The 15,482-nt window shown below is 32.7% G+C and overlaps 3 protein-coding genes across 5 annotated transcripts; 2 read left to right on the plus strand and 1 right to left on the minus strand.

The window, feature by feature from the left end:
• Nucleotides 1-5,455: 5,455 nt before the first annotated feature.
• On the plus strand, nucleotides 5,456-8,119 carry LOC122600071 (probable polyamine transporter At3g19553). The gene is made up of 2 exons (XM_043772726.1): nucleotides 5,456-6,591; nucleotides 7,461-8,119. The coding sequence occupies exons 1-2, from the start codon at nucleotides 5,624-5,626 to the stop codon at nucleotides 7,990-7,992; spliced, it is 1,500 nt and encodes a 499-aa protein (XP_043628661.1). The 5' UTR covers nucleotides 5,456-5,623; the 3' UTR covers nucleotides 7,993-8,119.
• A 774-nt stretch (nucleotides 8,120-8,893) lies between these two features.
• On the plus strand, nucleotides 8,894-11,355 carry LOC122599914. Of its 3 annotated transcripts, none has more exons than XM_043772524.1 (2): nucleotides 8,894-9,127; nucleotides 10,115-11,355. In XM_043772524.1, the coding sequence occupies exon 2, from the start codon at nucleotides 10,129-10,131 to the stop codon at nucleotides 11,137-11,139; it is 1,011 nt and encodes a 336-aa protein (XP_043628459.1). In that variant the 5' UTR covers nucleotides 8,894-9,127; nucleotides 10,115-10,128; the 3' UTR covers nucleotides 11,140-11,355. The 3 variants fall into 3 exon arrangements, with proteins under 3 accessions (XP_043628459.1, XP_043628461.1, XP_043628460.1); XM_043772526.1 differs by lacking the exon at nucleotides 8,894-9,127 and adding an exon at nucleotides 9,530-10,032; XM_043772525.1 differs by lacking the exon at nucleotides 8,894-9,127 and adding an exon at nucleotides 9,530-10,007.
• A 469-nt stretch (nucleotides 11,356-11,824) lies between these two features.
• Nucleotides 11,825-13,920, minus strand: LOC122600838 (PXMP2/4 family protein 3-like). Its single transcript, XM_043773613.1, has 4 exons — nucleotides 13,534-13,920; nucleotides 12,777-13,005; nucleotides 12,462-12,586; nucleotides 11,825-12,151 (listed from the first exon to the last, which is right to left on the minus strand). The coding sequence occupies exons 1-4, from the start codon at nucleotides 13,873-13,875 to the stop codon at nucleotides 12,068-12,070; spliced, it is 780 nt and encodes a 259-aa protein (XP_043629548.1). The 5' UTR covers nucleotides 13,876-13,920; the 3' UTR covers nucleotides 11,825-12,067.
• Nucleotides 13,921-15,482: the final 1,562 nt, after the last annotated feature.

Consider the following 15,482-nt stretch of genomic DNA (forward strand, 5'->3'; position numbering starts at 1 on the left):
CTAGCAGCTAGGTCGAGGTCGACCAAAAAATTTCATGAGGTCGAGGTCGACTTGATGCCTAGGTCGAGGTCGACTTGGCTTAGTTAAGGTCGAGCTCCACTTGTTTAGTTAAGGTCGAGACCAAACCAAAACATGAATTAGACATCGAGATTAAGAGTAATTAGGATCAAACTCAAAGAAATTAGATGAGTTTTATCAAGAACACGAAGAACACAATTAAGATTCTTCAATTTTTCTAAGAAAAACTAGGCCTTTTATGATCAAAATTATAACCAAAACCTTATTATCGTTAATTAAAATCACGTTTTTAATTTTATAAATCATTTTCGGTTTTAATAATAATACGAATCAAGAAAACATAAACCTTGTCTCTGATGCCAGATGTAGGAAAAATATCGATTCGTATTAGAAATATAATGTAAACATGATTAATGATTACTAACCTGAAGATCCTGAGGAACCTGTTAGTTGATTCAGCATTCTTGCCATTGAGATTGGTTCCCAAATTAAGGTGATTATAGATTAGATGGGGAAGAAAACACATATACAAATTAGAGAGGGGGGGCCGAAATTAATTATGTGATTAGTCACTAATGACTTAATTATGTTATATTCATATACATAACATTTATACTTAGCCCCCTTGGTGTTTTGTGTGATGTGTATTATAAGTCTCTTTAATTCTAATCACCTAATGGGAAACCCTATATTATATCATTAATGGTAAATACGCCCATCGTATATTTACCGACATAAGGATTTCAATTATTTGTCAATTATCATTTGAAACTGATATATGATCAGTGAAGGTCACAACTTCGTGGTTCCAACAAGTCATCCATGTCGGGGCAAACCACAATGCCTATAGAGGTCAATGTGATCAGCTGGAGGTCAACAGTCAAGAAATGGATCCCCGATCTCATCAATGTGACCACCGTCAAACTCTAAAACTCCGTTAAAGTTATTCGATGTTGTTATCACCGTGTACAACTTCTGGGACTCTGTCCTATTCATCTTGTCGATCCAACTTGTGGTTTGATCGAGAATGGATGCAATTGTGTTATCCGAAATCACTAACCGCTCATTATACCTCACAATATAAGGAGCATGTTCTCGGACAACCAAAGCTTGAACCGCAGGTGGGCGAAAAGAATACCATTCTACAAAAATTACATAAGGCGCACAAACAAGCCAAACTAAACGGTTCACCAGAAAAACCCACACCGTTTGCACGACAATGCATCCATATAAAATAATTTTTAAAACTTTTTTGTTAAATAATTTTAAAACTTTCCTAAACCATTTAACATATACATTTTTTATATTATAAATAGATAACAAATCTACCCAATCTTGGTGAGATGTGAATACATCCTGAAAGGATCCGTAGAAAATAACCGACACATTTGTACTTAATGAAAAAAGGAATCTACATGTTATAAAAATTAAACTTTTTATCTAAGACAGATAAAAGAGTATAAAAACATACATGTTTGGGGATTTAAACGACATATCCCCCATACGAGTATGATGAACAATACCGCGATGATCAGCGGGGGATAACAGATAAATCAAAGAGCTGTTTCCAAAGAGCAGATAAATAGAGCTATGAGAAACATTATAAATGATGCCTCACTCGTAGCCAGAACGAATTCAGGACAACTAGTAAGTGACATTACCCTATAACGTTTAATTCTCGTACATAGTTCTTGATAGTGTGGCCATGTAACAGTGTCTCTTAAATTTTGTTTCGTTTTTCTTTGAAATTTTGTATTGAATGTCTTTTTCAACAATGGAATGCATACCATTGTTGAAATAAAATGCAAGATTGCGAAGCCATTCAAAGCAAATACAATCCAACAAATAAAATGGAAGTTTATTACCCAGCCATGGGAGATTTGAAAAGCCATACATTCAGGGTCAGCAGCTTTAATTATTTGTTGGAATAATAAGCCGAAAAATATGTTGGATATAACAAAAACAAAATTTATGAAATTTTCAAAAAGTGAGGTATTAGAAATTTTTGCGAAGGAGGGACTTTTCTCTAATGCTGCATTCTTGAGTTTATTTATGTAAGGAAAAGAAAGGAAATTAAAAGGAGGAGGAATAATAGTTTTTGTATTCTTGAGTTTTTTAGTAAAGAGAAAGGAATAGAAAAAAAAAGGAAATTTAAGGGGTTTTTGGAACAAAAAGTTTCCTTCCAAAAATGGACTGGAAAGGAAAGAAAGCAACTAAAATTTATGTGTTATTACTATAAAGCTCTTGTCTGTCATATTTTACTTATAATAAAAAAGGGTATAATTGTAAAGTTGTATTATTTTCCTTTCTTTTCCTATAAACTCAAGAATAACATAGTGGATTTAACTTTTTCTATCCTCTCATCTCTTTTCTATCCCTTCATTTTCATTTCTCATAAAAAAAAAACTTGAGAATATAGTGTAAAATAATTAAAACACACGCCAAAGCACATAAAATTTTTCCTGTAAACTACAACTTTACAACTTTCCCCACTTCTCCTCTTCTCTCATTTCCTTTCTATGCCATTTTTTTCCTTCCAAACCCTTTCCTCCCACCTCTTCAAAAAGCTTAACAATACAGTTTATTTTTTTCCTCTCCACTCATTTCCTTTCCCTTATATAAAAAACTTAACAATACAATGTAAAACACACGCCAAAGCACATAAAATTTTTCTTGTAAGCTTAGGATATTCACCAATCGCGTCCTTATAGTCGCCCTCCACCAGAGTAGTCAACCCGAAGAGAAACATGAAGAACTAGTGTACCTTACTAAACTCGGAAGGCATCTACAAAAATGCACGCCTTAGCGCATAGATATGGTCGAGAGACCCCAAAACTTTAAGTATTAGTATGACGACAGCGACACCGAAAGTTACATAGCCCTCCCCATTTTGAGATTTCTCCTCATAGGAATATCTTTTCTCGAGTCCTTCGAGATATATACAATACGGGTTGATTTTATATAATTGGTTTAACAAAACCTGGGAATTCTTGGTTGAGTTTTGGAGAAGGTTAACAATCCCAAAACAATTGCGAGAAGTCAATAATTTAGCCATTAAGGTGGTGTTGGATGATGACATGTTTTATGAGTTTTTGTTTACGCCCCTTATAGTTTCTGACAAACAGTTTGACTCTCATTTTATCAGCCATTTGACTTTATTACCCTTGCTTAAATCTTTAACCAAAATCAATACAACGTTACTTATTAACAACACTTTAGCCTAACTAAACCACTCTAAGTCCTTAATTATTTTTGCTCAACTAATTATGTGTTTATAAGCAAGGTTGGAGAATTCGTGACTCGGACTCGACTCGGCGAGGGGGGAGTCGGGAGTTTTTGGAGACTCGGACTCGACTCGGATTGGAATTTTACATACAAATATAAGTATTTTTGAAATTATATGTAATAGAACTTTAAAAATATCTTCCAAACTTCAAATTTTAGCATAATTGTTTAAAAACAGTAAGATAATAATTCAAAACTTGAAAGTTAAACGTATGATTAGTTGATAGAATCACGTTTCATCATCATTTTGTGTGTGTCGAGGTAAGAGAACTTGTGACTCGGACTCGACTCGATAAGGAGGAGAGTCGGGAGTTTATTTTGGGTTCTCGGCTGACTCGGGTGAGTTTTACAACCATGTTTATAAGGAACTTTAACTAGTTTTTCTTATTTACACATAAAAATAATACAAATTTTATTTAGGAATTAATGTCAAAAATATATAATATAGAATTTGTAAAATATAGAATTTTACAAACAATAAAAACTCATGAAACAAAAAAGTTAATATTAATGACGATTATAAAAATCAAAATCTTATTGAAAACGTGTAATAAAATTGTTGAAAACGTTATGTAATTTGGTATGTCTAACTTTTAATATAGTGTTTATCTCCACAAATTGTAAGTATGTAAATTTTTTTGCGCAAGATCAATGCATTGTTTGTTTAAAAATATAATAGGGCATATATTTTCCTTGTCGCTTAAAGTATCAAAAAGTTCATGATCGGCCCTGCGGTTTTGGTGTTGATCGATAAAAACTTTTGGTGCCCCCACGTACTCAAATACCTGGATACGCCACTGATGTTACATGAAAATAACATTAGCTTTTATATATTACGAGTGCATAGCGGTACCTTTTACATATTACATGACAATAGCATTAGCTTTTATATATTACGAGTACATGACAATTGCTTCATGAAAACGGATGTACCATCATCATATCACAGTAAACCATCAAAAAGCCTATATACGTGATGATCTATGAGGCATCACCAAAACCATCAAAAACCCATTGAACATCTAGCATTTATACAACCCAAAAGATTATGGTTATCAAAAGGTAAAACTATAGTAGGATAACTTAGTAGCCTAGTGATGTCCATAATTATACATATTTCTACATCGTTAATAAGCCGTTTTTAGAGTTAATTATGAATTAAATGCATAAATATTCAAAGAAACATTGTAAATTAACATTCAATAAATAAATAACCTGTTAAATTAACAAAATATCTCAACTTTATTAAATTATTGTATATCTGGTGTTTGCTATCAAACAGGTCAATAAATTATAACCATTATCTTTTATATTTTATATTTTAAAACTAGTTATTACCTATTAGCATTAAAAGTTACACATAATGTTTGATGTTATTAACATAAAATCATAATGCTGGTTATAGTGTCGACACTCGGTGCCATGAGGCAATATAACCCAGTATAACATCTCCTCTCGAGATGATCTAATTATTCCCTGAGTTTGATTATACCTTTTTTCACATGAACGTAATCATTTTATCGAGTATATATCTAAATGCATATTATTAAGGGTTTGGTTGACTATATCCTTAAGGATCATAGTAAAGCTTGTTATTTATGGAATGGAAATTATAAATAACACTCATAGTTTTTATAATTGTCATCACTTTTAGTATAATTTAAAACAACTCGTATCCGGAAAATGATTAATCCTCTTAACAAAATAGCCTAAAAATTCTCTTAACTATTAGATGATGGACATGGGGAAAAATCAGGGGCCAAGATTAGGAAAGAAAATTAGTGGATACCACATGTCACCTTTTTAGAATGTTAGGAGGATTTTCAGGCTATTTTGTTAGGAGGATTAATCATTTTCCTAACTTAAAATCATGGGAAATGATTAATTCTCATAACCAAATAACCCAATAATCCTCCTAACTATGAGATGATGATATGTGGAAAAAATCAGGGGGCAAGATTAAAAAAGATAATTAGTGGATACCATATGTCACATTCTTAAAGTATTAAAAAGATTATTAGGCTATTTGGTTGAAATGATTTATTATTTTCCTAAAATCATACTTCAAAATTAATGGCTGCCAATATATGGGAAAAAAAGATTGCATCTTGTCAACTTGCTATAAATAAAAGTCAAACAAATCCTTCATTTTAAAGAAACACTCACAAGTCATAACCCATAAACAGATAGTATAATACAATTTCACATTGATTTTCCGATAACAATCAAAACCCATATCACAAATCATGTTCGTACCTTAATTTCCAGAAAAAACCAACTTTTTCAACCATAAAAATCCTTACTCTTTACTGTTTCTTGGATGGGTCAAAACAAGATTTTGACCAATGATGCTACAAAGAAATCAAGCCCAAAATTGACTTTATTACCATTAATTGCACTTATATTTTATGAAGTTTCTGGTGGTCCATTTGGTGTTGAAGATTCAGTAAAAGCAGGTGGTGGTGCTTTACTTTCATTATTGGGCTTTATAATTTTTCCAATTTTTTGGAGTATTCCTGAAGCTTTAGTGACTGCTGAATTAGCTACAAGTTTTCCTGAAAATGGTGGTTATGTTATTTGGATTTCATCTGCTTTTGGCCCTTTTTGGGGCTTTCAAGAAGGATTTTGGAAATGGTTTAGTGGTGTGATGGATAATGCACTTTATCCTGTTCTGTTTCTTGATTATATGAAGCATTCGGTTCCGATTTTTGATGAATTTTATGCTAGGATTCCTGTTTTGTTAGGGATAACTGTTTTGTTAACTTATTTGAATTATAGAGGTTTGCATATAGTTGGAACTAGTGCTGTTGTTCTTGCTGGTTTTTCTTTGTGTCCATTTGTTGTGATGAGTATCCTTTCAATACCGAAAATTAGGCCTAAAAGATGGGTAAAGTTGGATTTCAAGAAAGTGGAATGGAGGGGTTATTTTAATAGTATGTTTTGGAACTTGAACTATTGGGATAAAGCTAGTACACTTGCTGGTGAAGTTGCAGATCCTAGTAGGACATTTCCGAAAGCTCTTTATGGTGCGGTTATACTTGTGGTTTGTTCGTATTTGATTCCACTTTTGGCGGGAACAGGGTCGTTGGAATCGGATTCAAGTAAGTGGAGTGATGGATATTTTGCTGAAGTTGGGATGTTGATTGGAGGGTCTTGGCTTAAATGGTGGATTCAAGCTGCTTCTGCTATGTCGAATTTAGGATTGTTTGAAGCCGAAATGAGTAGTGATGCTTTTCAACTTCTTGGCATGAGTGAGATTGGGATGCTTCCTTCTGTATTTGCTTCAAGGTAATATATTTTTACTACTAAATTCTTTTGTTTTTACTACTTTTTGACCTGATATTTAATGTGATATCCATAGGCTTTAGTTGGACAAAATCATCTTTAAGTTCAGATATATTGAATCGTTATAGTATTATCTTGAATCTTGTACTAGTGAAATTTGAGTTTTGAATCTTTATAGTTTTATTCTGAACCTTCATAGTTTTGTTTTGAATCTTCAATATTATAATATAATCAAAGTTAAAGTTTGAATCTTTGTAGTCTAAAGTTGAATTACGAGTATAACATATTCACTTTAATGCAGTTCAAGAATTCTTGTTTGTGGCGTAGTATATGTCTAATTTTGGTTGCTAAGCTTGTTTGAAGTGTTGATGAGTTATAGCTCAATATTTAATATATCTTCTTCTCCAAATATCTAGTGTTGATTGCTGGATTTTGTTTTTGGAAGCCTTTTAAGTCCAAGTGTCTAATCTGCAAAAGGTTGAGTAACAGTAGTTTAAATATTGTGACTAGCAGTCAAAAATTCGGTGACTATGGATCAAGTGAAACTTGCAAATGTTCATGAAAGGTTGGATAGATTGGCATATAAGTTATTTCTATTTTATATATTGGTGACACTGGCTTGTCTTCAAGATCTTAGATTTATCTTGGTATATCTGTCTCTGTTCCATAGTATCTTTAGCTTTTCTTGTGAAGCTTGTAGGAGTTGGAGTTATCATGCTTTGTTGATATACCTTGAATACTGACACATAGCTGTGGTTCCATAGTGGCAGGCGTGTTTAAGATTTCTGTACAAAATCATATATGAGATAAGTTACCGCTCTTTGGAATAATGGTATTGTATTACTTATTAATTGTGTGATCAAACTTTATAGGTCAAAGTTTGGAACGCCTACAGTCAGCATATTATGCTCAGCAACTGGTGTGATCTTCTTGTCATGGATGAGTTTTCAGGAAATCTTGGAATTTCTGAACTTTCTTTATGCAATTGGAATGCTCTTTGAGTTTGCAGCATTTATAAAACTTAGACTAAAGAAACCCGATCTTCACAGACCATATAAAGTTCCTCTCAAGACATTTGGGGCAATTATGCTGTGTATACCTCCTTCATTTTTACTTGTTCTCGTTATGTGTTTGGCGTCTGCAAGAACGTTTCTAGTGACTGGTGGGGTTCTTGTTATTGGGTTTCTCTTGTACCCAGCCATCATTCATGCAAAGAATAAAAAGTGGGCTCATTTTATCTCTGAAGATGACTCGAGCTCAATTAATCGGGATGTTGAAGATCATGAAAACCCGGCCCTGCACGTGAGTGATGAAGCTGAGGTTAGTCTGCTGGCGGACTCATCATCTTCTAAGATGGATAATGGGTCGGAAATATTGCCCGACTTAGGATCAAAGTCGATATGAGATTATTAGACATACCCAATTCTACATTCTTGTTGTATTTAAAAGAAATATCTAAGCTGTAAATGATGATTATATTCATTATTAATGTTGTACTTACTGAGAATGTTGAAATAGGACTATTGATGCATAGTCTGCTTGTAATATGAAGTTGACCAATGGAGTCATACTATGAAGCTTTTTGATTGATGGTATTGTAAGTTGAGAAACAGACAGTTCTGCATATTACATATTAAACCCCTTAACTCATACTGATAACATAACTGACCTTTGTTTTATACTTAATTGTTCGTTCCTTTTATATATACACCCAATATAGCTATCAGCCTAACATAGATACAAACTCTTTTATTTTGGTTTTCATTTGCAAATAATGCTATTCTTTTAAAGATTACGACATTACGTTGAACTCAAAGTTTGATCGAATGATACACTGGACCATCGTTTAGAAATCTTTCAAATTGTTTGTCTATCCTAATAATGTAACTAAAATATACCAACATGTGTAAACATTTAAAAATAAATTATCCGTTTTATGCAGTACGTAAAAAAAGTTAAATAATTTATATAAAAACTTAATTAACCAAACAAAACCATTTTTTACCCTAATTACAAACCTAGAAACGGTCACTATATTATTACATGCATAAATATAAATACGTTAAATATTAAACATCAACTCTCTAATTTTCTAACAAAAATACAAATGTTTATGCATCCAAAAACTTAATACTAACAACTATAAAATATGTAAAACTCATAAAGAAATGATATTCATAAGCAACATATATCATGTGTAAACAAAATATCTATATCTGCAACATTGAGGTAAGTTGAGGGGTATTTGTACAACTGACTTAAACTACAGTCAAACCAGTTGGGTGTTATTCCCCTTTGCTATGTTCTTGCACAAGTAAAACCCATTTTGACAAACAACCAAAATATTTCCCCCAAAATAAATTAAAATAAAAAAAAAAATCAAAGGGTTTTCCCAGAATCCCCAAATTAACAATTCTAGGGTTTTAATTTTCAAATTAATCTCAAAATTAAACACTCAATCTTGAATTTATTTAATCAGAATTAATTCAAGATTCTGGAAACTGCAATTCAATTTCGGAAATCAAGAATCTTGATTCAGGTCAATTCTTTTTCTTTTAATCTGATTTTCATTTTTCTTACTATATATAGATCGGTATCAGTTTCTGATTATCTATTTGTATTTGTGTGTATATATATATATATTTTATATATATATGTATGTATATATTTGTGCTGCCATCAAAACATGATTCCTTTTTATAAGTTATTATCTGATTAGTTTTGATATAAAGTTTGGATTTTTTGTTAGCTTATAATTGAGGTCTTCTATAAAATAAGATTTTTCTGCAGTTGAAATGGTAGCTGGAAATATGTTGTAGTTAAAATTTGAAAGTTGAAAGTTTGCTGCGTTGTTTTACGGTTAGTTAGAACCCGATATTGGACGTTATTTATGCGTAGTAGAATAAAAGAAATAAACTTGTTACAAGTTGAGTTATGCAACACATAATTTTGAGTATTGATCATAAAACCCGCTAAAGATGAAATGTTTGGTTTCAACGTTATGGTTTGTTATAACATGAGAGAATTTTTACCGACTCAAGTTATGAGCACCGCTAGCTACTTTGGATCGAACTTTTAGCTGACTAAAGTATACTTCAGGAGTTTAGTGAAAGATTTAGAGTACGTTTTTATGATCTGCTATATTACGAGTTGTCTGTATTTTCTTTTCTTAATAAAAAGATGTAATTTTTGTTTATAACTTTATGAAAGCTTCTCTTTTTACTAAAATGTGTTATTTGTGTGGTTGAATATAAGTTGTAAATGCAATCTATAACTTTTGTAATGCTACTCTATAGTTTGAGCCAGGTAGTATATGATGGGTGTTTCTGTATGTAGTCACATAATCGGTGAACTGTTCAACTGTTGTTATATTTTTTGACTTGGTGGGCCCATGCAGTTTCTGTTTTCTAAACGTGAACGTAAGTGAATCTGCGTTGATAACTGGTACTGCATGCTTTCAGCTAAAATTTCAATTGAATAGTTAATTGTTTGTTGATTGTGGATATGATGTTGATTGGTTTTTTAGGTAATTAAGTGTAGATGGGTCCAGGTCATCAGTATACACGGATCGATACAGTAGAGCTGAAAGCACTTTTATATCAAAAGATTGGACAACAAAGAGCAGAAAAGTATTTCAATTTGCTCAACAAACTATTCAGTCTCCAGCTGAGCAAGAGCAATTTTGACAAGTTCTGCATTCGAACTATTGGGAGGGAAAATCTCCCTCTCCACAATCGATTAATTTCTTCAATTGTGAAAAATGCTACTCTAGCTAAAGTTCCACCACCAGCAGTCAAAAAGTTGGCAAATTCTCTCAATGTCAAAGTTAACCGCGGATCCCAAAAAACCAGTCTCCAGTCTCTTTATGGAGATGCTTTTCCTGTATCACCTCGCAAGAGCCGCTCTCCACGGGACCGTAAATCTAAAGACCGTCCTAGTCCTCTTGGACCGAATGCGTCAAAGGTCTACCAGGAGGTTCATCAGAGTCCAACTGAGCTCCACTCTCTTGGTAGCAGACCACCTGTTGAAGTTTTATCTGTTGAAGACGGCGAAGAAGTGGTTTCAGGAAGTCCTTGCATTCAAAGCAGAAGCCCTGTTACAGCTCCTCTTGGCATCTCATTAAAATCGGGACAGGCCCGAAAAACATATCATTCTTCTGTTTATGGCTCCAATGGTTCACTACCCCTCCCCCAGACATGCGAAAACAGTTGTGAATTGCCAGATAGTAGATATTTAAGGAGTCATTTAAAGCAGAAACTGGATAGTGAGGGGCTAAGCATCTCAGAGGATTGTGCTAACTTGTTAAATGTTGGATTGGATGCTTACTTGAAGAGATTGATGGAACCATGTATAGGGCTAGCTCGGTCAAGAATCACACGAACTGCACCTGGGTTTAATGGAACCTTACATGGGTTATATCGGCAAAGGCCAAGAATGTCAAGTGTGTCGGTTTTGGATTTTAAGGTGGCAATGGAATGTGATCCCTCTAAACTTGGAGGTGATTGGGCTACACATCTCGAGAAGTTATACTTTAGCAGTCTTCCAGAATAAAGTTAGTTAGACTAGGTTGGGCGTGATTCTTCGTCTCGTGTTATTCTTCTAGGCATTTCCATCATCATGGAACTTTCTGATATTTGCCTCTGTTTTGTTTATGAAAATTTTCGAGTTTCAATGGTTTTATCAGCCTTTGTGTATAGCATACGAGAATATGCCTCCAAGACTGCATATATTCTCTTTGATTTATCCAAATTGTCAATTTTGCATCGATTACCATTATTATCCCGCATTTTTTCCAATTTCCTGGTTAGTTATCGTTTACTTTGGTATTGTTGAGAGTCATCTGATGCTTACGGATAGACGTAAAAAAATGTGCAGGTCAAAGTGGATGGTTACATGTCAAAATAGATTTTTGTTCTGGTTAAGTGGGTCGACCAAAACACCTTTTTGTCCAGATATTTAAAAATGATTTTTATGTTAAACAGCATATCAATATTGTAACAAGGTATAATTTTTTAAGCAAAATGATTCAAGGTTTTATAGGTTGAACTATGTTTGAATGATGATTGACTTGTTTTGAATTAAGCCAATTTATTCTAATTTACCAGTAGTAAAAGCAGATTGACCAAGTAAGATAGTAATCGGGTCGAAATCAAAGTAAGAATAAGAGGAGTTTCAGGCTTTTAGCATTTGAACAAGGATTAAAACAATAATTATTGAATTTACAGATAAGGAGAGGTTGAGCTTTAAACTTGTTACAGGTTAAAATTGCTGAAGTCTGACTCCTACAAACAATTAAATGGTAAACATGATCAGAAAATGCAACTCATGTGTAAACATATAAAAACTTGTACAAATATGTATAAGTTGACTACAATAATGTGCTTTTTGGGACAAGGGCTGCATCTCTCTTTATATACACTACTGTTGTGCAGGATCTTCATTAGCGATTCAGCGACTTGACTATGGCTGTGGTGTTAAATTAGTTTGCTTCTGCTTTTGCCAAGTTCGCCATGTATGTGATGTATATCGTCCATACATATGAAAAAGAGTTGCTTGCTAGCGGCTGCATCGTTCAAAATCAGCATGGAATGTTAATAGTCAGATAATAATATTGGTAAAGATGAAAAAAAAGGCTCCCAAATTAATACTTGCTATTCGGTGGAAACTACAGCAACAATAGGCTTCCAGCTTGAAAAGGATTGTTTTAAAGATTGGTTTTGGTTTAGACACAGAAACTCTTTCATTTTAGCTTTATCAAAATGAAGCCTTCTTTATTACTGATTATGAAATAAGTATGAAATCAAATCTTGCAGTTTCATGAGGCTGTAAAGAGTAAAATACTTGGAACCTTGTGAAGAACATGAGTTATATACCTGCAGATGAACCGGAACGAATCTGAATGTGATAAAGTCACATAAAGGCCAGTAGATGACGTTATTTATCATCGTTGGCAGCATGTCTCGCTTCAATCGAGCGACAATTTCATTACCTTTTTCACCTGAAAATTTCAATAGCAGTAACAAACCTACTTAGTATGCAAAACACATCTACACACCAACAATCAACTTTACTAGATTGCCACAATCATTAAAACTAAGTGAAGCCACACAATACGAAAAGCCCAACAAACCCGCAAATTACTTAAAAGGAAACACTGCAGAATGCAATAATAGGAAAAAAGGTAATACCTTGTAGAGCTGCATTGACAGAGAAAAATGTAGCAGTCATAATAGGTCCGAATATTGCCTGCCCCATGAACATCTTTTTTAAGGTATTGATCATGTCCTGCTTTGGGAGCACTCTTGAAACAAAGTTAAACCAAAAATGTAGTAATGGACCTGCTACTATCAATCCATATCCAGCCATACGACAGGTCCGAATCAGATCATAAGTCTCGGAAGATGCTTGCGTCATTTTCTGAAGAATAATATAATCATGAAGCATAAACTGTTATCAATATCTATTTGACTAATTTGTTTCAAAAAAATAGTAATACACTAATACGCAGTAATTTCATCAATCAAATAATCAACATACTACTAGCTTACATAAAAAACAAAACACTAGATTATAAAAATGTTTGATCTTTTCTTTTTGTTATCATTTATAATTTTGTGTTAGTAAAAACTCAAGTGAAACGAACTGGGTTGGATCAGTGGTCAGAGTCCTTGCCTCTGGAAACAGAATTCATGGGTCAATCCTCATACCTAGCAAGGCTAGAGGTCCTAATTTACCTTTGGTAGAACATGGAAGAAGCAGCTTTTCTACTTTTGGTAGGGACCCAAAACCCGTGGAAAAATGCATTGGGAGTTACTTTATATAAAAAAAGTCAAGTGAAACAAATTAATGTGTAAATATCCAAATTGACTAATAGAAAAAGGTGATAATTAAGCAAAAAATATTATATTTGACAAGAAAAAAAGTAAGTGATAGATAGAAAGAAACCTGAGAGGTGAAATCAGCAACAGTGTAAATAAGAGCAGAAGTAATACATTTTGTGAAAATGGGTTTGGATTTAATCATACCCAAATACCATCCAATTGGCCCATTACTAATACTACTACTACTATTGATAATTTTCTTATTATTATTATGAGTAGTTAATTTGCGAACAATATTAAACCGATAATTATGAAGAGATTTTGAAACATGTAATTGTTTGAAAATGGTAGTTGCAGGGATGTTTGAATATGAATATGAATGTAGGGGGACGTTTGATAATGTATTGTTAATAATGTGGTTGCATGTTGTTTTGTTTATGTTTCTGAACAAACCACTTGAATTCATGTTTTCTGTTTATAATTTTATGTTATTCCAGACAAAAAGAAAGAAAGAAAAGATGTTTGTTTTTGTAAAAAAGAAGAAGAGAAAGAGGTTCCCCGGAGAAGTGGGGAAAGAATATGGCATGTGTTTCGCTCGCTTGCTTGGGTTGCGTTTCCCACTCGCGCGTGCAACTATGACCCAACTGTCAATTCAATCCCTTCCTTCTAAAATTTGAAAAATGTCAAAAACCATAAAATTTTAAGCCGTAACATTTCATAGTGGTGAAAAAAAAAAAAATGATAAACATCACGCTCTCATTTGAAATTCGATCTCACTTTCTAGTATAGTCAAACCTCTATAAATTAATACCTCGATAAAATTAATAATTTATTCAGACTCAACTTAAAAAACTAATGAAAATTAACCCTCGATAAATTAACAACTCGCTAAATTAATACGAGTAAAATTCTTCAGTCCCAACACTATTAATTTATAAAGGTTTCACTATAACTTGTTTTGATACCAATGCTATGCATCCTTGGAACAAACAAAATTAATTAGAATTTGATACCATATTCTGATATCGAAATTAAAAAGATATTGAGACCTGAAAAATCATGTTCATCCTTACTTGTAAAGTTGTAACAGTTATGGTTAATTGTGATAGTTGTGGTATATTCAATATCTTGATTAAGTCAAAGAAATTAAAGAATGAAATTAAAACATAGTTTGTTTAAATTTGTGGCTTTTAAATTAAAAAAATAACTTATATTTTGTTTCTAAAGACGTCACATGTATATAATTATATGATATTATGTAGCACTTAAAAATATCCCGACTCTTACGAGTCGAGTCACGTTCCGAGTCACAAATCAAAGAATCATGTTTCGATTCGAGTCAAAAGTTACGAGTCGACAACTATGCAATTTATATTATAACCGGTGGGAGCTATTCTTCAATTAGGAATTTAGGATGGTCATTACCCCAAGCTCAATAATTTTTTTAAAAGTTTATTAATATTTAAGTTGAGTTTAATTAGTCTAGTAGGCCCTCTAGGTTTTATGTATTTTAATGATTAGTTTTTTTTCCCCACATGATCGTAAACTTTTGGATTTGTCACTAACTATATCGTCTCCATCACAGGAATTGGTGTACTTACACGAGAGATTGATGGTGTGCATCTTTTAAGAGATAAAAATGAACTTTTTTCTCTTAGATTCGTCTCATTTGTCTCAAAATTACTTTTCAAGTCTTTCACAACTTTGACCGTAAGGTTTTTATTTGTATTATAGAATAATTGATATAACATGAATAGATTAAGCATTAGATGCATTTATCATTGATATAACTCTTTCATTAAGTATTATGTTGTATAAACAAAAATATTTATGGTCATAATTAGGAAAGAAAGATTTAGTAAGTCAAAATGAATTGAATATTTAAATTGGAACGGAAAATACATATCTATGATTACCCTTTGATTTATATACTGTAGAATTATGTAATTTATGGATTTGTAGAGTCTCTACAAATGTTGTTTTTAAGTCAAATAAATCAAAATTGCGGTAAATAGGTGATGTCCAACACCGATGCGTGACCAAATTCTGCGAGTGAAAGCAAGGAAGCCAGGT

The sequence above is a fragment of the Erigeron canadensis genome, chromosome 5 (genome assembly GCF_010389155.1).
Source record: "Erigeron canadensis isolate Cc75 chromosome 5, C_canadensis_v1, whole genome shotgun sequence".
In the NCBI taxonomy this organism is placed as follows: Eukaryota; Viridiplantae; Streptophyta; class Magnoliopsida; order Asterales; family Asteraceae; genus Erigeron; species Erigeron canadensis.

Coding starts and splice junctions, on each gene's coding strand:
- LOC122600838 (XM_043773613.1), bottom strand. CDS start 13,875: ATGAATTCAAGTGGTTTGTTCAGAAACATAAACAAAACAACATGCAAC. Junction 13,006..13,533: donor TTGCTGATTTCACCTCTCAG/GTTTCTTTCTAT, acceptor ATTATTCTTCAG/AAAATGACGCAAGCATCTTC. Junction 12,152..12,461: donor TCGTTCCGGTTCATCTGCAG/GTATATAACTCA, acceptor TGAACGATGCAG/CCGCTAGCAAGCAACTCTTT.
- LOC122599914 (XM_043772524.1), top strand. CDS start 10,129: ATGGGTCCAGGTCATCAGTATACACGGATCGATACAGTAGAGCTGAAA.
- LOC122600071 (XM_043772726.1), top strand. CDS start 5,624: ATGGGTCAAAACAAGATTTTGACCAATGATGCTACAAAGAAATCAAGC. Junction 6,592..7,460: donor CCTTCTGTATTTGCTTCAAG/GTAATATATTTT, acceptor CAAACTTTATAG/GTCAAAGTTTGGAACGCCTA.